The 22,403-nt window shown below is 54.3% G+C and overlaps 1 protein-coding gene across 1 annotated transcript in view; it reads left to right on the top strand.

Annotated features, from left to right (window-relative positions):
* Positions 1 to 22,403, top strand: part of SAMD11 (sterile alpha motif domain containing 11) — a 39,948-nt gene that overhangs the window by 16,315 nt on the left and 1,230 nt on the right. Inside the window, 9 exon segments of the mRNA XM_074218800.1 lie at positions 3,857 to 3,907; positions 10,209 to 10,333; positions 17,443 to 17,535; positions 17,872 to 18,030; positions 19,663 to 19,864; positions 20,462 to 20,574; positions 20,723 to 20,801; positions 20,999 to 21,606; positions 21,956 to 22,083. Coding sequence (XP_074074901.1) covers positions 3,857 to 3,907; positions 10,209 to 10,333; positions 17,443 to 17,535; positions 17,872 to 18,030; positions 19,663 to 19,864; positions 20,462 to 20,574; positions 20,723 to 20,801; positions 20,999 to 21,606; positions 21,956 to 22,083 — 1,558 coding nt within the window.

The following is a 22,403-nucleotide window of genomic DNA, read 5'->3' as shown; positions in this document are numbered from 1 at the left end:
GATATTGTTGGGGATGGTGGACAAGTGGATCCTCAGATCAGACTAGGTTCCCACTCAGGCCAAGTCATTTTGGAGGGTTTTTTGGGAGGTTAGTGGAGGCAGGTGGCCAGTCCTGGCTGGGGACCTTTGGGTCCTACTCTGGTTGGATATCCTATAGCTAGAGACTGGTTTCTCCTTGAGAGTGAAGCTTTGGAGCTGAGGGGGCTGGCTGCCACACAAAGGGGCAGGTAGAGAAACCTGATCTCTGCCCCAGGGTCCTGGGCCAAACCTGGACCTGCTCTACCCGCTATTAACCCAGTTTCATGAAGCAACTAGATAGGGTTTCATGTAGATAAACTGAATCTGGAGAAGGAAAGACATGAGTGCAAATCTAAGCTCAGATACTTCCTGATGGTATGACCCTGGGCAAGTCACTTAACTTGTATGGGGAGGCAGCTAGGTGGTACAGTGGATAAAGCCCTAGGCCTGGAGTCGGGAGAACCTGAGTTCAAATCTGGCCTCATACACTTACTAGCTGTGTGACCCTGGGTAAGTCACTTAATCTTAATTGCCCCCCCCAAATGTAAATAATAATAATTTAGGGGCAGCCAAGTGACACAGTGGCTAAAGCACTGGACCTGGAGTCGGAAGGACCTGAGTTCAAATCTAGCTTAATATACTTACTAGCTGTATGACCTTGGACAAGTCATTTAACCCTGATTGCCACCACTTCAAAATAAATGACAATAATAATAGTTTAGGGGCAGGTAGGTTGCTCAGTAGATAGTACACTAACCATGGAATCAAAAGGACCTGAATTCAAATGGGTTCTCAGAAAATTACTGGGTTGTACAGTCAAAATTGCCTCAAAAAACCCAAACTGTATGCCTCAGTTTCCTCAACTGTAGAGTGGGAGCTATACTGATACCATCCTCTCCCTTTTGGGTTGTTGAGAGAATCAGATGAGATAATAGTTGCCTAGTATATTGTAGGCACTTAATTTGGTTTCCTTCCTCATTTGTATATGATGTTCCAAGATAGGGGAAGAAATGGAGAATTCTTGTCTTGAGCATCATGGGATCGCAGATCAAGAACTGAAGGCATTCAGAGGCTCCCTATTCCTCCCTTCACAGGAGGGAAGTTGAGTCTCAGAAAAGTTCAATGACTTGCCCAAGGTGACAAGTATTTTAGCATGAATAATGAGAATCGAATCCAGGTCCTCCGACTTCACAGACTGCTCTTCCATGCACAATGGGCCAAGTTTTCACTAGAGTCCTCTGTCATTGAGTCATCATGGTTGGTTAGGGCCCTTCTTTTGGCCATTGAGTCCATTTTACAGATAAGGAAACTGAGTCCCATTGAGTTTCCCACAGTCACATGGCTAGGCAGGATTAAAACTTGAGGTTGGCATTCTATCTACTGTGGCACCCTGTCACCTCTTTCACTTAAGTGAACCAGTTTTCTTGCCTATTCTTGAGAATAGTTGAACTGAGAGCCCACTGTTGTTTCTCACTTGTTTCAATTGTACTGAATTCAGTAGATACAAGATTTGAAACAGTCCCTGCCCTCAAGGAGCTTCCACTCTCCTGAGGGACGAAAGTTTGGAAGCAGAAAACGACAACATGATGGCAGGAGGAGAGAGATCATGGACTGGGCCAGCTTCTGCTGAGACTTGAAGGCATCCTTCAAGGTCTTCTAAGGAGGCAGGAGAACTAGGGCCGGCCTCTGGTGACCCTTTCTTTGCCCCCTGGTGAGGTAGTCCCAACTTGAGGCAGGAGGTTGGAGAAAAGCCCCCGAGAGATAGAACCCCACAACCCAGAGAATCCTTGACACCCGTGGGCTGGGTCTGGCCTAGCAATCTTTTTCTTCCAGCTAGGGGTGACCATCCCTCCCTATACCTTTATATTGCCTGTGCTTACAATTCCCTCAGTGCCACAGATGATAGTTACATCTATGTAAGCACTGGCTCTGAAGCCTGGACACTAACTATGTGACCATAGACATATCTCTTCCTTTCCCTGGACCTCAGTTTACTCATCTGTGAAGATGAAAAACTTGAGCTAAAACACTTCCACTATCCAATGAAGTTTAGTAGAAAGCATGCTGGTCCTGGATTCAGAAGACCCAAGTTCAAATCCAATCTCTGACACTTGGTAACTGTGTGACCTTGGTTAAGTCCCTTGTTCTTCCTGGGCCCAGTTTCCACTTCTGTATAGTCAGGGAGGGGAGGACTGGATTGAAAGGTCAATGATAATTACCGTCAATCTTTCTCCTCCAATAGATGATTAGAGCCTGCTCCCAGGCTACCAGTTTCCTCTTAAGACCCTGTTGGTATCAGCTTGCCAAGGTCAATATGGGCATATGAGCCAGGGCAGGTTTGGTGGGGGGGAGGTATCAGTTTGAGCTGGGCTGAGGGCCAAGCTTTTGTGAGCTCCCCACCTTCTCTCCAGCTGCAGGTTTTATTGGACACTTTATGAGGCCCATAGAAGAGGGGGATGCACCCCCCTTCCAGTGCCTAGGGCCCCTGACTCCTCTTGGCCTCCCCCTGGTCTCCTCCCACCCCAGGAGCTTCCTGGCCAGCCTTCTTCTATTTTAATTGGATGATTAGTGGCTAGAAAGGAGGAGCCCCTTCCCCCCTCCCTAGCCGCCTCCCCCAAGTAGGTCCCCTCCCCCAGAGTGTGGGCTCCCTTGCTGAGTTCCTATGGAGGTGAAGGAAGCAGAGATAATGAGGATTTAATTTTTGTTCTTACCTATCCATTTGTCTAAGGAGACTTGGAGCAGGGTAGACTGGGCTGTTCCCACTGGGGTGCCTTCTCCCGTCATCCCACCTCCATTTCTGAGCTAGAGAATGGGGAGGGTCCTTTCCTGGGGTGATCTTCCTCATAACCCTAGAAGTCCTCTTTCTATAAAGGTCTACTGTGTCATAACCCTGAAGACTCTGTCTCTGGGAATTTTCCTGCTGGAACCTCAGGGTCCCTCTCTCAATGTCCTCCTCTTATAACCTTAGGGCCCTCCTGTGGAGAGTCTTTCATAATACTCGTGGTTCCTCTCGGAGGCGTCTGGGAAGTCTATCCTGCTATAATATTTGGGGATCTCCTAATGCTGAGTGAAGGGGGTATCTCCCTAGGGACAAAAATGAATGAATCACTTATTAAGCACCTACCGTATATAAATATCACTTTGCCGAGGATTAAGTATACAGATAAAAAAGCAGGGTGTCTTACTTCTCAGGGAGTGCTCCCTCTAAAAGGAAAGACCACTCCAAATCTGAGGGAAGAGTGTCACAGTCCTGAGGGTGGAGGAACCAAGCAGATGGACTGTCTCTTTTTAAAGGTGATTTCCCACTGATGAAATCATACTCATTTCTGATGTTAAATCATTTGATCGGAATCGAAGGTTGAGGATCTCACATTGGCCAGACCCTAGCGATCCTTCAATCTGGGGAGCTGGTAGGATGAATCTTGAGTCCTGCCCCCCCCTTAGGTGGACCTCAGGGGGACCTGAGACATCAAACTATCCAAAGTCCCACCAATCTATCCGATTCTTGAGCAAAGACTTAGAAAGAGCTATCTGCCTCTCAGGAGAGGGCCTGGCTCAAGTCCAAGCACCTCCATTTCCTACCTTCTCTCATGACCTCGGCCAAGGCCTTTCCCAAATCAGATGAAATATTTGTAAAGCTCTTAGCACAAAGTTAAACTTCTTGTTTCCTCCCCCTTCCCTGTCCCCATCCTGGGCTTCAAGTTCTTCCTCTAAAGTGGGGGCAGAGGCAGCTAGGAGGCACTGTAGTGGATAGAGTTGAGGGAGTGACCCTGGGGAAGGGGGCAATGAGGGAGACAAGAGCCCAAGGGACCAGGACTGACCTTCTCTCTTTCTCCAGAGTCCACACTCACTGGGATCTGAACATCTCCTTCCGAGAGACATCTTGCAGGTAGGCCCTGGCCCTGGGTACCTGGGAGGGTGAGGGTTTCTGGTCCAATTCCTACCATGTGGCTGTGACGTTTACATGGTTCTCTGACCTTCATTGTCTCATCACTCTAAATGAGAGCGTATCTCTGGGGGCTCTGGCCTCCTGGCCCCTTTCAGCATCTCCTCTTTTTTTTCTGCTTCCTTAGTCCTTCCCCTTATCCACAGCTGCTCCTTTCATCCCCATGGTCCTCCTCAACTTGCAGGTATCTTCATCCTTGGGGATGACTAAGGTAGGAAAGACAGTGCCCCCCCCCCAATTCCAATAGACTAGAGAAGGTGGATGGCCATCTCTTAGTCAACCACCACTTGGCTTTGGCTTTGCCCAGGAGGATTGTACCACTGTGACTGTTTCCTGATCCAAAGAAGAGCCTGCTGCTCTCTCTCTTGAACCTGAGGCCTTGGGTCTGGAGCTCTGGGAGACTCTCCTGGGCTCTAAATCTTTAATGGAACAAAGCCAGTGACCCGAGACTGGTATTTGGGATAATGTACGATTTAATTTGCCCTTTGGGCCTATCTGATCCATGGAAGGTAGGGGAGCCTTTGGGAGGAGTTGGCACAGCTTTGGCCTTGGAGGGGTCATGCTTTGCTGGCTGAATTTATTCCAGTCTAAGCTGCCATCCGAGAAGAAGGCCAGAGGGATGCGTCTGGTTTGTTGGGCTCAGACATCCTGAGGAGCCAACGCAATAGCTAGAATTCCCCAGGAGAGCCCTGCCAAGGCTTAACCCTGTTCTCCAAGCATGGGGCCTAGGGAGGGTCTTATTCAAGTCATCTGGAATGGTATGAAAAGGGCCAGAAGGAGAAAAGCTGGATGAATAGACAAGGGAGACATCAGAGCAAAGGGAAGGGGACTGTTGTAGGTAATCAAGCTATGGATAGAGATAAATCTCCCCCCCCACTTCCATTTTCTAATTAGGTAAACTGAGACCAAGCAGGTGATTTGCCTAAAGTACCCTCCTTAGAGGCAGTATTTGAGTTTTGAAGGGCTTGGGCTTTTCCCCCGTATGTTGCTTGGAAGATTGGATTTGTGGCCAACTCATGTAAGAATTTTGTATACAAACAAATAATGCCTTCCCTGGGTCCCGGGAAGGAGCCTTCAACCGCAACAGGAGAGATGGAGGGTAGATAAGAGAATGAACTTCCTGCCACCGACCTGCTGGGCAGCTCCCGAAGCTGTCCCAAGAAGAGGGGCCCTAGGCCTGGCAGGACTCCAGAGGTATTTACGTTCCTGAGAAGGGCCAGATTATGGAGCAGAATTACAATAAAAACATCTTTAAACTTATTTCTACCTCATTTTGGAGTTGCCAGCTCAACTGATCATTTTTATGACCTGTCATGAACATTAATGACGTTTTATGAGCCTTTTACTTGGGACATTACAGGATAAATTTGTCAGCAGAGCCTGTGGGGAAATCAAGGCGGCGCCTCTTTTCTCCTCCTCCCAGCTCCTAAGGTTGGCTTCCTGCCCCAGCCTGGTGGGGCCCACTCCAGGGGTCAGGGCTAAGAGCCTCTCTGTCTCTGGCCTATCGCTGAACCCCAAGTATTCCCAAGGGGAAGTCCTCCCAGTGCAGACATGGCCTGGGGCTGAGGGAAAAAATGGTGTTTGAGAAGCCTGGGCCAGGAGGCAGCAGAGGCTGACCTTGGGAAGCTGAGAGGAGCAAGATGGGATGACAAGATGAAAAGGAGGGGGAATGAGTCTGCTCTTGGGTAGCCCTTGGTCTGGTAGAAAGCCCTATCTTCTGGAACTCTCCCTTCCTTTCCAAATCGACCTGAATCACCAGCTCCCTCCTGTCCTTACTTATTGCCTGTGTAACCTTGGGCAAGCCACTGCTACCCTTTGGCCTCAATTTCCCTATCTGTAAAATGAGAAGCAAGACTGGATGGTCTTTTAAGATCTCCTGCAGTTCTAGAACAGACTATTGATGGGGGGCACCACCCTTTCCCCTCCCTTCCTCTGTGAAGGCTATAGCCATTGCAGCCTACATTAGGGGTGACAGGCCCCAGAGGTGGGTCAGCCCAGTAGCACTGTCTGCCCATGTGTCTGTCCATCTGTTCTATACAGATGGAAGAGCTCCCAATCCTTCCCCAGTCTTTGACCCCGATGGTGGCCCCCAAGCTTTAAAGGGGTGTGACGGGATGGGAGGGGGTGTTGGAGTGGGCCCAGTTTCCCCCCTCCCCCCATTCCTTGGAGAGCTGCCGGGGAGCTGACAATGCGATTAAGGGGATTTAGACTCTGAGCCGGGAGCCCTGAGCCGATAAGCAGATCCCCACCTCCAGCCACTGGCCCTTCTTGCTGAGTCAGCATCCTGGACTTGTCTAGGCCACTGGGGGTGGGGGGGGGCGGGGCAGATACCAGAAGCCTTGTGGACCCAGAATGTCTGCAAAACTCAGATTCCATCTGTCTGTCTCTCCTGATGAATCCCCTTGATTCTGTATTAGGAGGGGAGGGGGTCCTCAGCCAACTTTGCTTGGCTAGTCCTTAGCTTCCGGGGATCTAGGGAGAACCCAGTGTACCCAAGTGTGTATGGGTGGGGTGTCTAGCAGGGTCACACTTCTGCCAACCACTGATTCTACCATGCTCCCCAGAGGGCCAGACTGCTCTCTGCTAGAGAGCCGGGAATGCATGGCGGGCTCTCCCTCTCTTTGCCCGTCTCCCCTCTAGGTGGAAGTCTCTTATTTTTCTATATCTGTCTTTGCCCGGGTCTTTTCTTTGAATTTCCTTCCCTTGGTCCTGGGGACTAGAGCAGGTCCTCTTAGCAGTGAATCAGAACCAGCAGTAGGCTACCCCTGGAGCCCAGCAGGGAAATTCAGAGGGGGTCGCTGAGGGATTGCATAGAGAAGTAGAGTGTGGAGACCAGAAGAGACATAACTGAGGGCAGAGCTAACAGAGGTGCTAGAAGGGAGAAAGCCTCATTCAGCCCCTTATTACTTGTGTGATCTGCATTCCATCCCCTTCCTCAGTTTCCTCATCTGACTTCTGAAGTGTCTTCTGAAGTCCCTACTCACTCTAAATGTATTCTCTTAAAGTGAATTGTATTTATTTTTTAAAATTCTTTTTTTTCCTAAATTTTGAGTTCCAATTTTTTGAAGCCCTCCTCCACCCTCTAACTAGACTTTCACCTGGATTTGAATCTTCTGTCTGCCACTTACTACTACCCGTATGACCCTAGGTACAGCTTATCCCCTCTCTATGTCTCAGTTTCTCCATCTTTAAAATGAGGTGGTGAGTTTGATGGCCTCCAAGGGTCCTTCCTCCTGCGTTGTACCTTAGTCCTCCATTAGAGCCTCCTGGCCTGGGCCCAGGACCACTGGAGACAGTTCTTCCACAGGAAAAGTTATATAAAAGGAGAGAGATGCAACAAGGTCATGGTGGGTGAGGGAGAAGGAAGGCCAGAAGAATGAAGGGGTCTGAGTAGAGGGAGAATGGTGACAGGAGAGGGTGAAAGTCTAGGGAGGCAGAAGACTCCAAAGTAGAACAGGGTGAGATGCTGTTGGAAAGATGGACCTTGAAAACCAGAATAAGAAGGGTCCATCCAGACAGGACACAGTGAGGGTTTTCCCTTGGGGAAAATGACCTGCCTCTGACTTATGAGGGATGGACTGGAGGAGAGAGACTGTGGGGCTGTCCAAGGTGCTGAGGCACTGGTCTCTGGGGGCAGTGGGAGTGGTTAGGAGCCCACAGATGGGAGAAAATCCGAAAAATACTAGTGGGTATGAAAAAGATGCTATTTTCCTAGTGAGTTTATCAAAAGGGCCTGCTCTGAGCCAGGCTCAGTCTTAGGCCCTGAGAACCTCAGGTAACTGTTCAGATAGACCTTGCTCATTAGGACAGAGATCTTTTTCCGTGAAGGTACTGCAAGGAAAGACCATTAATACATCATGTTAGGGAACCTCTTTCCTTCCATTCTCCCATTTGAAATTCATTAGCTGTCTGATGATAAAGCCATCTTAGTCCCATTTCACTGACGAGGAGACTGAGGAACCACCTATTCCTCTTTCCATGAAGGTTTCCCAAAGGAGCTGATTCAAACCCAGGGCTTTTGTGCTTTTCAAAACGTCTTTCCACTGACTTGGCTGCCTCTGGGACTCCAGGGGTCCCTGGATGGTTTACTGCTCTGCCCCCCTTTGCTCCCCATCTGCTGTCCTCCCCATGCTGAGGCCAGCGATTCTCAGCCTCATCCCTTCTGCCCCCTCATTGATGCGCCTGTCTGATTAAAGAACCTGCTAATCACTCCCAATTAATCCTATAAACTGCTCACAACTCAAGCTATTTGCATAATGCTGGAGAGGGCAGCTCAGAGAGGATCATGCCTTGCCACTTGGGGGGAAGGGGCTGGCAGCTCCAGAGGGAGGTGCCTCTGTGGCCCTGGGGGGTCAAGGAAGAGGGTGAGGTCATAACACGAGGAAGGAAGAACTTTCACTAGAGGGAAGGGTCAGCCCCTTGATGCAGGTAGGGAAGCAGAGAGGGACGGACTGAGAAATAAAGGGGTCATACTGTTAGAGAGGCTGGAAGGGACAGGCCCTCAATGTCCCCTGGCTGGTCCTGAGGATCCCTGCTTCCAGGCTCAAGCCCCAGGACTTAGGGGGGATGGGGGCCCGGTTAGAGTTTCTGATGAAAACTGATCTGATTAAAGGAACAGAGGCCTAGCTTAGTCCCTGGGGAAGGTGGGGGGAGTGGGCAGCTGAGGCCGAAGGAATATTTAATGAGGTTAGAATTAGGGTTCCCTGGTCATTCTGTGGAGGGAGCAGAGCCAGCATCCAGGGTAGGGAGGTGGTGAGGGTGGGGGCTGTCAGGTTGGGGAGGGGGTGCCAGGGAGGAGGCTGTAGAGGAAATCAACGTGAAAAGGGGGGTCTCTTAATGGTTTTTTCAAGTGTTATCTATGTCCCTCTGTCTGGATGAAGGTGTTAATAAGCTGTTAATAATAATGAGGGGAAAACTGAGAGCCCGCATTGACCACATTCACACATTTCCCTCCGTCTCTCTCTCTCTCTGTGTCTCTTCTGTGTATGTCTCTCCCTCTATCTCTCTTTGACTCTGTGTGTCTACCTCTGTCTGTCTGTCTCTCTGTCTCTTTGTCTTTCTTCCTCAGTCTCTCTGGCTCTCTCATTCTATCTCTATCTCTGTTTCTGTCTCTTTCTCTGTCTCTCTCTATCTCTTCTCTCTTTCTCTGTCTCTCTGTCACTATCTCTTTTCTCTCCCCGCCTCAGCTCCCCTACCCCAGGGGGGTTTCCTGCAGGGTCTCCTGTTCTCTCTGTCCATCTGTAAGCATATGCTCAGGCTACCTAACCCTGAGGAGATAAAGCAAGTACCAGGAAGGGTTTACAAATCTTTATTTATTACAAGTGAATGGTCTGCTTGGGAGGCATTCTTATGCAAGGACAGTGGTTAGAATGCAGAGGTTTCCTGAATGACACCTGTCACTTCAGGTAATGGAAACCTTCCTGAAGTAGCCGTGTGTTTGTGTTTGTGTGTGCGCACACATGTGTGGGTGTTTATGCCTGTGTACGTATGGGTTTTGTTGCTGGGCATCTCTGTGTGCCTGTGTGTCTTTGGATGTAGCTTTGGCTTTATGGGTGTCTGTGTACATTGCTGATGCTGGTTGTCTGTATCATGTATATTGTGACTTTGTATGTTGACTCGGCCTCAAGTCTCTGAGTTTATATAACTGTATGTACCTAACTGTTGGGCCATGGTGGGGGGGGGGGATTTCAGACACTGAGACCCTAGAAATGTCCCAATGTCCCCTTGTCTTTTTCTGATCCAGAAGAACAGAGTCAAGACCTCTTTTTTTTTTTTTTTTTTTTTTTTTGCTCCCCTGACTCTGGGCCAAGGATTTGTTGCCCACCTTGTAGATTTAGGAAATGAGGCCTTGAGGAAGGATATACCCAGTCATAATTAGAACTCAGGTCTTCTGGCTTCTAGCCAAGCATCCACAACTTTAAACTGACCACCTACTGGCCATTTTTACTGACCTTGATGCTGCCTGTTTAATGGCTTGGGAGTTTCCAGGATGGAAATACTAGAAAGCAACATTTTCTCCTTCAGAGCCCCAAACTCTCCTGGTCTGCATCTATCTGTATCTGCTTCTCATCCCTGCTTCCTTCTTTTTATCAATCTCATCTTTCCATTTCATCCAAAAGCCAGGGAAGGGATGTCTTTCTCCTGTGTCTACACATACACAGACACACACACACACACACACACCATTCTGGAGTAGCCAGTGGGCTGATCTCATCTTACCTGGTCCCTTTTCTTCCCCAAACAGCCGTGACAGTGACCTCTCTACCATCATCTCCAATTTGCATCAGAGCCGCCACCTCGTTATGCCTGAGCGCCAAAGCCGCTGTGAATTCCAGAGAAGCAGCGTTGAGATTGGCCTCAGCCCAGCAGGTGAGAGGACTGTCACCCAGAGGGTCTGGGTCAGAGTCATGGAGGTGGAGGGAAGGTGTCTGCTCTCTGTGCCCCAGCTCTGGGAGGGGAAGGCTGGGGAGGATGCTGCCTCTGGGCACTATTGTGTCCACTATTATGGCACCCACTATTGTGTCCATCCAGTCTATAGGCTTAGCCTTGACCAAAAGGAGGCAGAAACATGTGAAGCTAGGAATACACACACACACACACACACACACACACACACACACACACACACACACACACGGAACAGGCTAAATTTCTCAGACACTTGCTAACACCCACAGATACATAAAAGGACACATAGATGCTTGGCCATCCAGTCACATACCTTTACACATACATCCTTAGATAAATGCCCACTCTTGTGTACATGAGTGAACCCCCATATCTTCCTTCCACCCACAGTCTACCCCAGGGGAGGGAGGAGACTGTCCCTGTGGGTGGACTTTGCTTGGAGAAGGGTATAGGGAGTCTTGGGAAATTGAAGAAATGGGGAAGTTTACAGGGGGAGTGAAAAGGGAAGATGAAGCAATGCCAGAGCAATGTGGGAGATGCTAGATGGTTCCCTCTGCTTTAACTGCCCTAAGATTGAGAGGTTGGGAACCTCAGGGAATAGAAAGTCTGAGGAAGAAGAACCAGAGGGAGACTGCCCCTTGGGGCTCCTTGGGGGAATGTAAGAGAGGATAGAGAAGAGAGCCCCTTGCTCCTGAGGACCTTGGTAAATGAAACGTAGTAGGGAAAAAGGAGGGATGAGCTGGCAACACTTTGGAGGGAATTATAGAGAGGTCAAAGTGTCTAGGCCAAAACTGGCTGATGTTGTAGGACGGGAGAGAGGGGTCAAAGGTAACTCTGAGATTGAGAGACCAAATGGGGGCAGGGGAGGGTTCTTCTTGAGAAGAGCTGATGGGTCTTGGGCTTCCTCACTCCTGAGCTGTTCTGTCTCTGTTCCTCTGTTCCCCCAACCCCATTAGAGCCCTTCTTTGGGACCAATCGTCGCTACTTCTCTGTCTCTTAGTCTCTGTCTCTCTCTCTCCATTGATTTCTGCATCTCAGCAGATGCTGTCAGTCTTTCGTCTGTGATTTTTGCTCTCTCTCTCTCACACACACACACACACACACACACACACACACACACACACACACACACACACACAGACTTTTCTCTTTTCTGTCTCTGTTTCGGTAGCTGGGGGGAAGCCTCTGCCTTTGGTGCCTGGGGCAGGGTGGGCCGGAGACAAGGAGCAGGGGAGGGGGAGAGCAGTTGTGGGGCTCTGACGGCAGGAGGGAGGCCAAGCAGGCTGCTGATAAAATCTAATTGCCCTATCGATCGGCCGGGAGCCGGCGTGAGCCGAGGTAATGATCGAGATGTTCTGTGTGCCAGCTGGGGCCCCCCCTCACTCTTTAAGATCTCTTAATCACACACAAGCCAGCCCTGAATCCTCAGTCCTGGGAGAAAGAAGAGGCAGAGAAGGGCCAAGGTGAAGGTCTGAAGAAGCCAAGGATGTTGACCAGGGACTGAGTAAAAGACATTGCCCAGAGGGACACTAACTGGGAAACTGGGAAAACCAGGGAACTGGCCAAAGGGCTGCCTGGGAGATGGTGACTGGGAGGACCAGTGGGTGACGGAGCTGAGGAGAGGACAGTGGTCATGGAGCACTAACTTGGAAACTGAGTAGGGGGCAGTAATCATGGGACTGATGAGAGAACAATGACGGTAACCAGAGGTCAGTGACCGGAACGCCGATGGGGAGACACTAACTAGGGGTCATCACCGCTGACCTAGGGACATTAATCAGGGACAGAGAGTAGGGAAGACTAACCACCAGCAGGGGCATTAAGATTCTAGTCACCGACTTTAGAGAGAATGAGTTCCAGAGCATGCAGGATGTTGGCCCTGGTTGCTGACTCCAACACATCTCCTGTCAGAGTACATGTTTGTGGCTTTGACTTTGCAGAGTCAGGAGGCAATGGCCAGGTGGCATTTGCTTTCAGAACCTTAGGATCCAAATTAGGAGGGGATCTGAGAAGAGAGAATGTTCTACTTGGGAGAAAACAAGGACTTAGAAGGGGGAAAGAGGGAGGAGTTCAGGGCTAGGAGGGACCTTTAGAACTCAATCAGATCTGGGTGAGATCTCAGCATAGTCTGTTACAATACAGAGCATAGAATGTTAGATCTGGAAAAGCCCTTACAAGAGAAGCTGTCCAAGTGAAGAGCTATAGAACCTTATATATTGTCTAGGTGAACCATTTGATAAAAGATGAAATTGAGCCAGGCCTGTTCAGAATTCCACCACATCCAAAGAAGCAGAGCTGGGGTGCAAACCACTCCATCCCTTGCTTGTGGGCCCAAGTCCTGGGGATGAGGTTGCCTTGGACAAGTAATAGCTGTGATTTTGCCTTATTAAACTGGAGTCCCTGGGGGTAAGGAGGCCAGTTGGCTCCCAACAGTTCTTTCCTGGTTGACCTCCTGCCATAATTGTTGCCAACACCAGACCAGCCAGGGGTGCTCTGCCCTACCTACCAAATGCAGGTGTCCAAACACCTGCCTTCTCTCTTCCTGGCTTCCCTTCCCCAAACAGCTAAAGAGCTAATTAGGACAGACACTTTCCTGAAAAGGGAATAATACTGAAGAGTTATTACACTTAGATATAACTGGTCTGAAGGGAAAACTAATTCCTCCTTCCATCTTTGAGCTGTGATGGTACCAGTTCTGGGTATTCTCTATCTAGCTCTCCCAGCCCTGGCTCCTCACACAGCGCTGCCCCAGGCGGGCCCCTTTAGTGTCCAGGTCTGAATGAGTGTTGTTTTCTAAGAGTATTGTCCCAAGCTGGATTCCATCCTCTGACCCTGACCTTCAGCCTCTGTCTATCCTCCTGCCTTCCGGAAAATCAGAGCTTTTCCCCCAGTCCAAGCACCCCCCCCATCTTCCTTTTCAGGAGCAAAGATGGCAAAGTATGCTTGAAGGTTGGGGTGGGGTGGGCAGGGAAGACTGTGGTTCTCAGTGTCAAGGCAGCATATTTGCCTATGAGCCAGGTGATTTATAGAAATTCGATTCCTTCTCCCCCTCCCCCTCCCCCAGCTGGAGATTTTAGCTCTGGGAGAGGTATGTTTGGGTCTGCTAGGTCTCAGTGTTTGTCCATATTTATGTCTTCATGTCCAATGGGGTGGGGGGAAGGAGGGGAATTTGTAGAGAGGAAGGTTCAGTGGATGACTTTGATTCTCCTTTGCCTTCTGCTTTAGCCCCTCTAGTTAAACAGCCTTCCCCACACCCACTCTTTTCTGTCTGCCTCAGTTTCCTCAACTGTAAAATGAAGATAATAATAACACTGACTTCACAGTGTTGTGGTGAGGAAAAAGATCATACAATAAACATTTAATAAGTGCTCTTTCCTTGCCCTTTCCCAAGAGGGAGGAAGGGTGATGGACTTAGAGAAATGGTGCAGCAGTTGCCCACAGGTGATGAGGGGAGAGAGGGCCTGCCAACCTTAGGGCAGAAGCTCAGAGGTGGGCAGGAGCAAACGGCATCCAGCAGACTAGAAGCAGTTAGTCTGGTCGGTACCTTGCCTGTAGCAAGTGCTTAGGTTTTTAGGTTGACTGTCTAACCAGAGCTTAGGACAGAGAGGAGTCAACAGGATAAAGGCTTCATAGGGAAGGAGATCCTGGGCTGTGGAGGCCCCTGAGGCTCCAGGACAGTAACAACTTGGAAGTTAAGAAGCTGGGGAGCGGGCATTTCCCCTCCACTTGGTCCTGAGCTCTGGTTCATCTCCGCTGGCTCTCACCTCAGCCCGTGACTGTGGGTGCCTCCCTCCCCCTCTGCCTCCACCTGTTTCTTTGCCTCTCTCTGACTGAATCTATTTGGCTTCATTTCCCCTGCCCCCCCCCCATGCCTCCTCTTTTTCTCTAGCTTGTTCTATTTCTACCCCCACCTGTCTCATCCCCAGACTGTCTCTCCCAATGTCTCTGTTGTCAGTCTGTCTCTGCTTGTGCCTCTCTGTCTCTTAGTGTCTACATTTCCTGTTCCTGATATTAAAATCTTCTCTCTCCCATCTTAACCTGGGTCCTTCCCCTTTTCTCTGCCCCTCTCTCTTCTCTCTCTGTCTCTTCTCTGTCTCACACACACACACACACACACACACACACACACACACAGTCTCATCTGGTCCCCGATGTCCTGTCTGTGTCTGTGCCCTAAGTCCCCTCTCTACTTGGGTCTCTGGGGGCCTGTGCGGCTGTTGCCACTGCCCCCCCCATCCCCACCCTGGGCGCCCCGGGCGGCGGGGCCTGACGGGCGGAGATCGATAAGTTATTAGCACCATTCTGTCAGCCCTAATGCGGAGATTGATCGGGGCGCCCGGCGCTTCCCGGGCTGATAAAGATGACGGATTAAGGGAATAAGAAAAAGGATGGGGGGGGGGGGGGGAATGGCGAAGCGTCTTCCGCCAGAAAACCGGAACCTTTAATGAGTTTGGGGGGTTGAGGAGGGGGGTCCCATTCATTCAGCCCTTCTCCTTACCAGCTGGAAACCACTCAAAGTGAGTTGGAAGGCCAGCTGTGGCTGTGTGATCTGGGCCAAGCACCAAGCCTCTCTGGGCTTCATTTCCTTCGCTCTGTGGTCTGGAGGTTGGGTGAAGGGTGGTCCTCAAGCTGCCGGTGCTGCCTCTGTTGGCATGGGCTGAGGGGGGAGCCGCTTGCGTCCCTCCTGTACAGCCCCGGGTTTGATGTGGGTGAGGGAGAAGGGGGAGGCTGTGGGGATCTGGGATTTTCATCCACAGTGGGACCCAGGTTGGCTCCATAGGACTTGGAGTCAGGCCACCTACATTAAAAAGAAAAATCCACCTCAAACACTAGTGGTGGGAATCGGGGAGTCAGCAGAGCTCTTGGGATCTGTTACCTTGCGCAAAAGCTGGGAGTGATCTGAAATCCATTAGATCTCTAATTGGTGATCCTTAGTTTAGTGTTTCCTGAAGCTGGGGGGGGGGGGAATCCTTCTCCCCCCTTGTTATTCAGTCAAGACTCTTGTGACCCATTTGGGGCTTTCTTGGCAGAGGTTCTGAAGGGGTTAGCCCTTTCCTTCTCCACCTCATTTGATAGATGAGGAAACTGAGGCAAACGAGGTAAAGTGAACTGCACAAGGTCACACAGCCAGGAAACTCCGGAGGCTGGATTTGAACTCAGGAGGTTTTCCTGACCCCAGACCCCTCTGTGTCCTCGGTGTCAGCTAGCTGCCCTATTTTTTCCCCTGGAATTGGGGAAAATGAATTGACTAACCACAAAAAAAACCAACTGGATCTTCTGGTCTTGGCCCTAGGGGCAGGTTGGGTTTCTGGTCTCCCTGGGAGGCTCTCTACTGGCTTTGGCTGGTTGGAGTCCAGTCTCTTCTGAAGGTAGTGCCTCGGGCCCATTTCTCTGAGTGGGAGACTGAGGTGTGGAAAGGGAATGACACCTGGGGGCGCTCTGGGCTCCTCAGTCCTCATTAATGTAGAAATGAGCTGACTTAGGCCATTTTTGCCCGCGGCTAGAAGGGGAGGAGAGCGCCTGCTTTTGTGTGTGTTTGTGTGTGTGTGTGTGTGTGGTTTCCTGAGGGTTCGGGTGGGCGGCTCCTTGCCAGGACTCACAGGTGGATTTGACAATCTTGGACAAAGCAGAGGTGGTGGGGAGGGGGAAGAGGAGGGGGCTGCCGGCCTGGGCCCTCGGTGTCCATCCGGGTGGCCAGGTGCAGCCGCCGGTTGGTCAGTTCCAGGCGCGGCTTCCCCGGGAGCATCTTTAACGAGCTCCTGACAGATGAGCAGGGTGGGATGCCCCCCCCCCCAAGCTCTGCCACTTCCCATCCCTGTCCCCAGGCTCCGGGCTCGCAGAGGCCCCCCCCCTCCTGTCCATCAGCCCCGTTCCCGCTCGTTACGGGAGGACATTGATTCTGGAGCCTCGGGGGCCGCTGCGGTGGGGGCGGCCTGGGGGGGGGGCGGCTCTAATGCAGGCTTGGCTCCGGCGCTTCCGGGCGCTTCCGGACACTCTCAGGGGAGAAGATTGAAGGGGAGGGAGGGAGGGGGAGGGAGAGAGGGAGAGAGAGAGAGAGAGAGAGAGAGAGAGAGAGAAGAGGAGAGAGAAGCAAGGAGGGATACTGAAGAGAGGGGGAGAAAGTGAGAGACAGAAGCAGGGGGGAGATAGAGGAGAGAAGCAAGGGGAAGAAAAAGGGGGGAGAGAAACGGGGAGACAAGAGAGGGAGAAAGTGAGAGGAAAGAGAGAAGCAAGGGGGGCAGAGGCACAAAGGAAAGTCAGAGGGAGAGAGAGAAGGGGAGACAGGAGAAGAGAACATTCCGGAGGAGGAGGAGATGGGTTCAGAGAGGAAAAGATGAAATGAGACCAGGGGCCTAGGTTTAGAATGGGGTTCAGAAAGAGGAGGGAGGGAACAGAGATCCAGATGAACAGAAAGTGAGAAGGGAAGATATTCAGAGAGGAGAAAGCTGAAATGAGACTGAGAGGGGAGTCAGAGGCTCCCGACAGAAGCTAAGGAGGCAGAAAATCAAAAAGGGGATGTGGAAGGAATGGGGGGGGGGGGGATTCAGAGGGGAAAATCATGAAATGAGGCTGAAAGAAGACATTTGGAGAGATTGAGAAAGGAAGAGATTTCAAGGGAAAAAACGGGGGAAGACTCCAAGAGAGGGAAAAGATTCAAAGAGGCGAAGAGGGAGTGATTCAGAACTAATAAGGGGGGAGGGCACCTCAGCTTCTGAGGAGGAGAGAGGCAGGAACTGGGAGGGAGGCTCAGACTGGGAAGGCGAGCGAGGCAGGAGGGAGGCTGGCTCAGGACATGAGAGGCGCCTCCTGTTGGAAGCCCAGGAGGGCCCTCAGGCAGCTTCACAGACCATGAAACTCAGTACGGGGATTGTTGGGGGGAGGGGCTGGAGGGCTGTGACCTGGGGGGGGGGGTGACACTGACCTTCTAACCTGCCCCTGCCCACCTGCCTGTAGGCTTTGGCTGGTGTGGAGGCTCCCTGAGCTACAGTCTGACGCTATTCTCTTCTTCTCTACCCCTCCCCCTGCTCTTCCTCCCTTCTGCCCCCTCTTTACCACTTCCCCTCACCCAGATGACCTTTTAGGCAAAAGGCGGGGCTGCTCCCCCAGCAGCGGTGGCAGTGACCGCCCCACGGAGAAGAAGCCCAGGAGCGAGTCCCCCAAGGGTAAGGGCTGAGCCTCTGGGGAGGGGCTGCCCACTGGGCAGTCCTACCTGAGGCCTGGCAATGGCCCTACCTGTCTTAGGGAAACTCTAGATGTGGCCACATCAGGGCAGGCAACCCCAGGGCTTATGAACATGCATGTTCTCGTGGGCACATGTGCCCACCCACATATGTGTGAGGGAGATGGGATGTTGGTGTGCCAGCCTGGCTGGAAGCTTTCCTTATATACAGAATGTAAATGGAGCTTGAATCCAGGAAAAATGTGTAGGGGGGGATTGTTAGTGTATGGACCCCGGGGGTTCTGGATCGACCTCCCCCTTTTCCCTGCTTCTCCCCCAGAGCCCTCCCCCTCCCCCCTGCGGGAGGAGCCGGCCCCCCAGATGACCCCTGAGGAGCATTACCGAAGGATGATGTCGGCCCTGAGTGAGCCTGGCGCCTTTGAAGAGCAGCAGCGGCTCTACCAACTGGCCAGCAGCGTGGGCCTGCCCAGCCACAGTGGTGAGTGCCCCTCCCAGAGGGCAGCCACCTCTGCCAGGCTGGCCCTAGGCTCCTCCTCCCGGCCCCATCCACTCCAGTGGTGTTCCAGGATGTTGAGGGGTGCTGCAGCCTCTCGCCCCACCCCCTTCTGTTCATCTGGTTTTCCATCCCCCCCCATGGCCTGCTCTAGCTACCTGGGGGGCGGGTGCCAGTCTCCTCCCCTTTTGAGCTGAGGGGGATGGAGGTGGGAGCTAGTGCGGAGGGGTGTGGAGAGATCCCACCTTCGGACCCTTTCTCTCACTGCCCCCCCCCCCGGGACTGGTCATTGACTCGCCCTGGAGGCCCCCCGCCCCCCTCCACATGGCAGTCAGGGCAGTGAGGCGGCCTCGCATGCTGGCAGTGGCACACAGCCTCACAGGAGTCCCCCACATCGGCTGCTACCTGCTGCCCCCCACACACCCAGGCTCCAAGTCAGACAGTCACCCCAAAGCTGGGGGGGGCGGTTTTCCTCTGACACACGCTCTCCGGTTCAGAGGGACGGCTCTGCCCCGGCGGGGGCGCGGGGAGCCCAGGCTGCTGTGGCCTCCGAGGCCTGAATAATTCACAAAATCTTAATAATTTAAAACCCTTCCCTTTAATTGCCTCCCCGCCCCCCGCCTCCTCCCCCAGCTGCAGGGCCGGGGGCGGGGGGCTGGCACGGCGGCGGGGCCTGGAGCGGGGCTGTCACTCAGGGCCCCCCATCTCCCCCCCCCCCCCGGCGCCGTCAGGGCCCGACTGTAAATAACAGCGCGGGGGGAGGGGGCGGGGCGGGGGCCGTTCCGGTCACTGGGGATCAATGCGGCTCCGGAGCTGGCGCGGAGCCCGGGGCGGAATCACGGGCCCCCGGGCGGCCGGGCGGGCGGGCCGGGCCCGGAGCCGGCTCTTCTCGGCTCATTAATCTGGGAGCAGCCGCCGAGACTGGGGGGGCGGGGGGCCGGGCTGCCCAGCTTCCCGCAGCCCCCGGCCACAGGCGGGGGGGGGACCTGGGCAGAGAAGAGGGGCTGGGAGTCTGCCCCTTTGGGGGCCCCCCAGCTCCCTTCAGTGTGTGGGAAGTCTCCCTGTTTCCTTGCCATTTCACGAAGCCCAGTGTTTATCTGGAGGCTGGCTGGTTCTGGGTTCCCCAGTCTCTCCGGGAGCCCCTGGGGTCCCCCCGACTCCTCGGAACCTGGGAAGTGTGTGGGTGATTGGGGGTTCCCCATGCTGCCCGAGGGGTCGGAGTTGTTTTCTTTCTTTCCATCGTGGGTGGGAAGGGTTTCCTTCCTTCTTGCTCAGGGGAACCCCAAATCCCGTGAGTGGAAGGGGGGCCGCCAAGCTGTTTCTAGTTCCTTCCAGGGGGCCCCATCCTGTTTGCCCCGAGCTCCCCGTTTCTGCGCTTCCCCATCCCCAGCTGCCCCTCAGCCTTGGCTTGATGGCCGGTGTTCCCTCTGCCTCTTATCTCCTGGCCCCCCCCATCCGGTGACCCCCTCCCCCTATGGCCACCGGGGCAAGTCCTTAGGTGGGGGAGGGGAGAGGCACGCCCTGGTTTCGCCTTGGCCCCAATGTCAAGTTCTTGGGGGGATCCCCAAGGCCTTGGGCTGGCTGCCTGCTCACGGGGTGCCCCCCCTCTCTCCCCAGATCTCTTGAGGCTCAGACAGGAGGTGGCAGCTGCAGCTGCCGTGAGGAGCCCCGGGGCCTTGGAGCCCCATCTCCCCTCATCCTCCAGCAGTTCTGCGGGGGCTGCAGTCGGAGGCGGGGCCGGAGGGGGGGCAGGGCAGCGACGCAAGCAGGGCCTCCCCCCCCATCGGGAAACAGCTGTCAGCGGGCACTTCTCAGATAGGTAAAGGGTCCGGAGCGGATTGGGGGGACATAAATGGGGCGCCCCTCCCTAGCTCCTTGGGCTCTGGCTGTGTGTGTGTGTGTGTGTGTGTGTGAAGGCTGAGGCCGGCCCCCCAGAGTGGCCCCTGTGGCTGGCAGGTCAGTGGTCACTGGGGAGGGGCCTCAGTGCAGACAGACTGTCAGCGGCCCCCGAACTGCCCGTGCCCGCAGCTGGTGCCCCCCCTCCGGGCGGGGGCCAGGGCCGCCCCGGGCCGGGTAATTGCGGCCGCAGCCCGGCCCGGCGCCCGCCAAGGTCAGCGCCTCCGCGCCGCCGCCCGAGATTAATTGGCGCCGCCGGGGGCGGGGGCGGGGGCTGCTGGAGGCTTTAACGAGCGGCGCATCGACCGCTCCCCCTCCCCCTGCCCGCCAGTGGCGAGGCGCAATTAGAGTCAGGCCGGGGGTGGGGGGGCCGCGAGGGCCAAGGGAGATTCTGGGAAATGAGCAGGAGGAGCCCCCAACCCCCCAGAGCTCCAGAGGCGGAGCATGTGCTTCGCCAGCCCCCCCCCCCCAGCCTGGGTAGGGGGAATCTGGGCCGAGTCTGATTCTCTTTTACCCTCAGGGACCTGACCCATCCATCACTGCTGACGCCCCAGAATGCCCCCCACATTGCCCTGGGCCCCCACCTCAGACCCCCCTTCCTGGGGGTGCCCTCAGCTCTCTGCCAGACCCCAGGTGAGGAGGAGGCACAATAGGTGGGCTGTGTTTGCTCAAGCCTTGGGCTGCAGCTAGTGGTTTGTGGGCACTGGAGGGGTTGGGGGGGGGTTAAGGTGCATGGCCTGGGCCGGACTGACCAGCTGCCTCTGCCCTCTCCACCGGCCAGGTTATGGCTTCCTTCAGCCCGCCCAGGCTGAGCTGTTTGCCAGACAACAGGAAATTCTCCGAAAGCAGAGCCTGGCCAGGTGAGGGTGACCCCGAGATTGCCCCCTCCAGTAAACAAAAGCTGGCAGATGGACCCAGCCACTGTGAGGCACCTGACCAGTAGCCTTGCAGATAGCCACTGGCCCGCCCCCTCTTTCAGGGGTTGGGGCCTGTCTGGTTCCAACTTGGCTTGGGGTGGAGGAAAGCAGGGGTGTGCTGACCCCCTTTCCTTCCCTAGGCTGGAGATGTCGGCAGAACTGCTTCGGCAGAAGGAGTTGGAGAGCCTGCACAGGCCGAGGCTGCTGACGGGGGACCCTCTGGGGCTTCCCCAGGAGCACCCTGCTCTTCGAACCCACGAGGGCCCTGAGAGCCACTCGCTACCCCCCTCCTCTCTCCACGAGGACCTTCAACGGAGGCGGAGTGCCATGCTGGTGCTGAGGCACAGTTCGGCTCCCCTCTTGGCCCTGCCCCCACACGGAGCCCCCTGCCCCGGTCCGGGCCCCCCAACGCCCCCCAGGGAGCAGGCCCGTCAGCGCCCCGCTGCCAGAAAGGGGGTGGCAAGGCCCGGAGAGGCCAAGGAAACCACAGGTCCGGGGGCCCGGGCCCAGGACAGCCCAGAGGAGGACTCCAAGGAGTCGGACAGCGAGGAGGCTGAGGCTCCCAGGCTGGAGGCGGGGGGTGCCAACCGCACCTCCGATGGCCCCAAGGATGCAGCCAGCGGAGCCAGTGGTGACTCTCCAGGGCACGGCCCGGCAGGCAGAGCTGAGGGGAAGGGACCCCTCCTGGGTGCCCCCTTACCAGCCCCTCTGAGCCTCCCCTATACTGTCAGCCCCTACTTTCACACAGGTGGGTGTGTCTCCCTTGTTGGTGGGCTGGGAAAAGGGGAATGCTGGGTCTTTAGTGGAAGACACTGTCCTAAATTCCCCCACCCCAAGACAAGCTGAGAGCTTCCAAGGAGTCAGAGACAAAACCACTGACATGGAGCCCACAGATCAGGGCTGAGGAAGGGGGGGGCCCTCTGAAGCAGACAGCCCCTCCCCCGCCCAGGAAGAGATGGGCCAGGGCTTGGGGGGGGGGATTTATTAGGATGACCCTTACCAAGGGCTCATGGTCTCTTCACTTCCTTGGGGGAGGGGAAGGCAAACCAGGCCAAGGAGTCCCCAGGGTCACCCCCCCTTCCCTTCTCCTTATGCAGGCACCATGGGGGGACTGATCTTGGACAACGGGGAGGAGACCGTGGGCCCCGAAGACGTCAGCAAGTGGACAGTGGATGATGTGTGCACTTTCGTGGGTGGCCTGGCTGGTTGCGGAGAGTATGCCCCGGTATGGGAGGCCAGGAAGGGGGTCCCTGCAGTGTGTGTGGGGGGGTTCACGCACTAAGGGTTCTGTCCCATCCCCAGCAGGTCATAGACACAGACAATGGGCATGTCCTTTGGCCCAGCCATCCTGAAGGGATTCGGGGGCTGCTGCTGTCCAATCCTGGGCCCCGCCTGTGGTGGGATGCCCCCCCAACATGGCCTGTGTGTACATTGGCAGTGTGTGTGGGACAGAACCACAAGCCCCCTCACCCCCCCAGTGTCTGGGATTGGCAAGGGGGCCAGGGGAGTCGTTGTGCCCCCAGGGCTGAGCAGCTTCACAAAGGG

This window comes from Macrotis lagotis, chromosome 1 (genome assembly GCF_037893015.1).
Source record: "Macrotis lagotis isolate mMagLag1 chromosome 1, bilby.v1.9.chrom.fasta, whole genome shotgun sequence".
Classification (NCBI taxonomy): Eukaryota; Metazoa; Chordata; class Mammalia; order Peramelemorphia; family Peramelidae; genus Macrotis; species Macrotis lagotis.
This window is presented reverse-complemented; position numbering and strand designations above follow the sequence as displayed.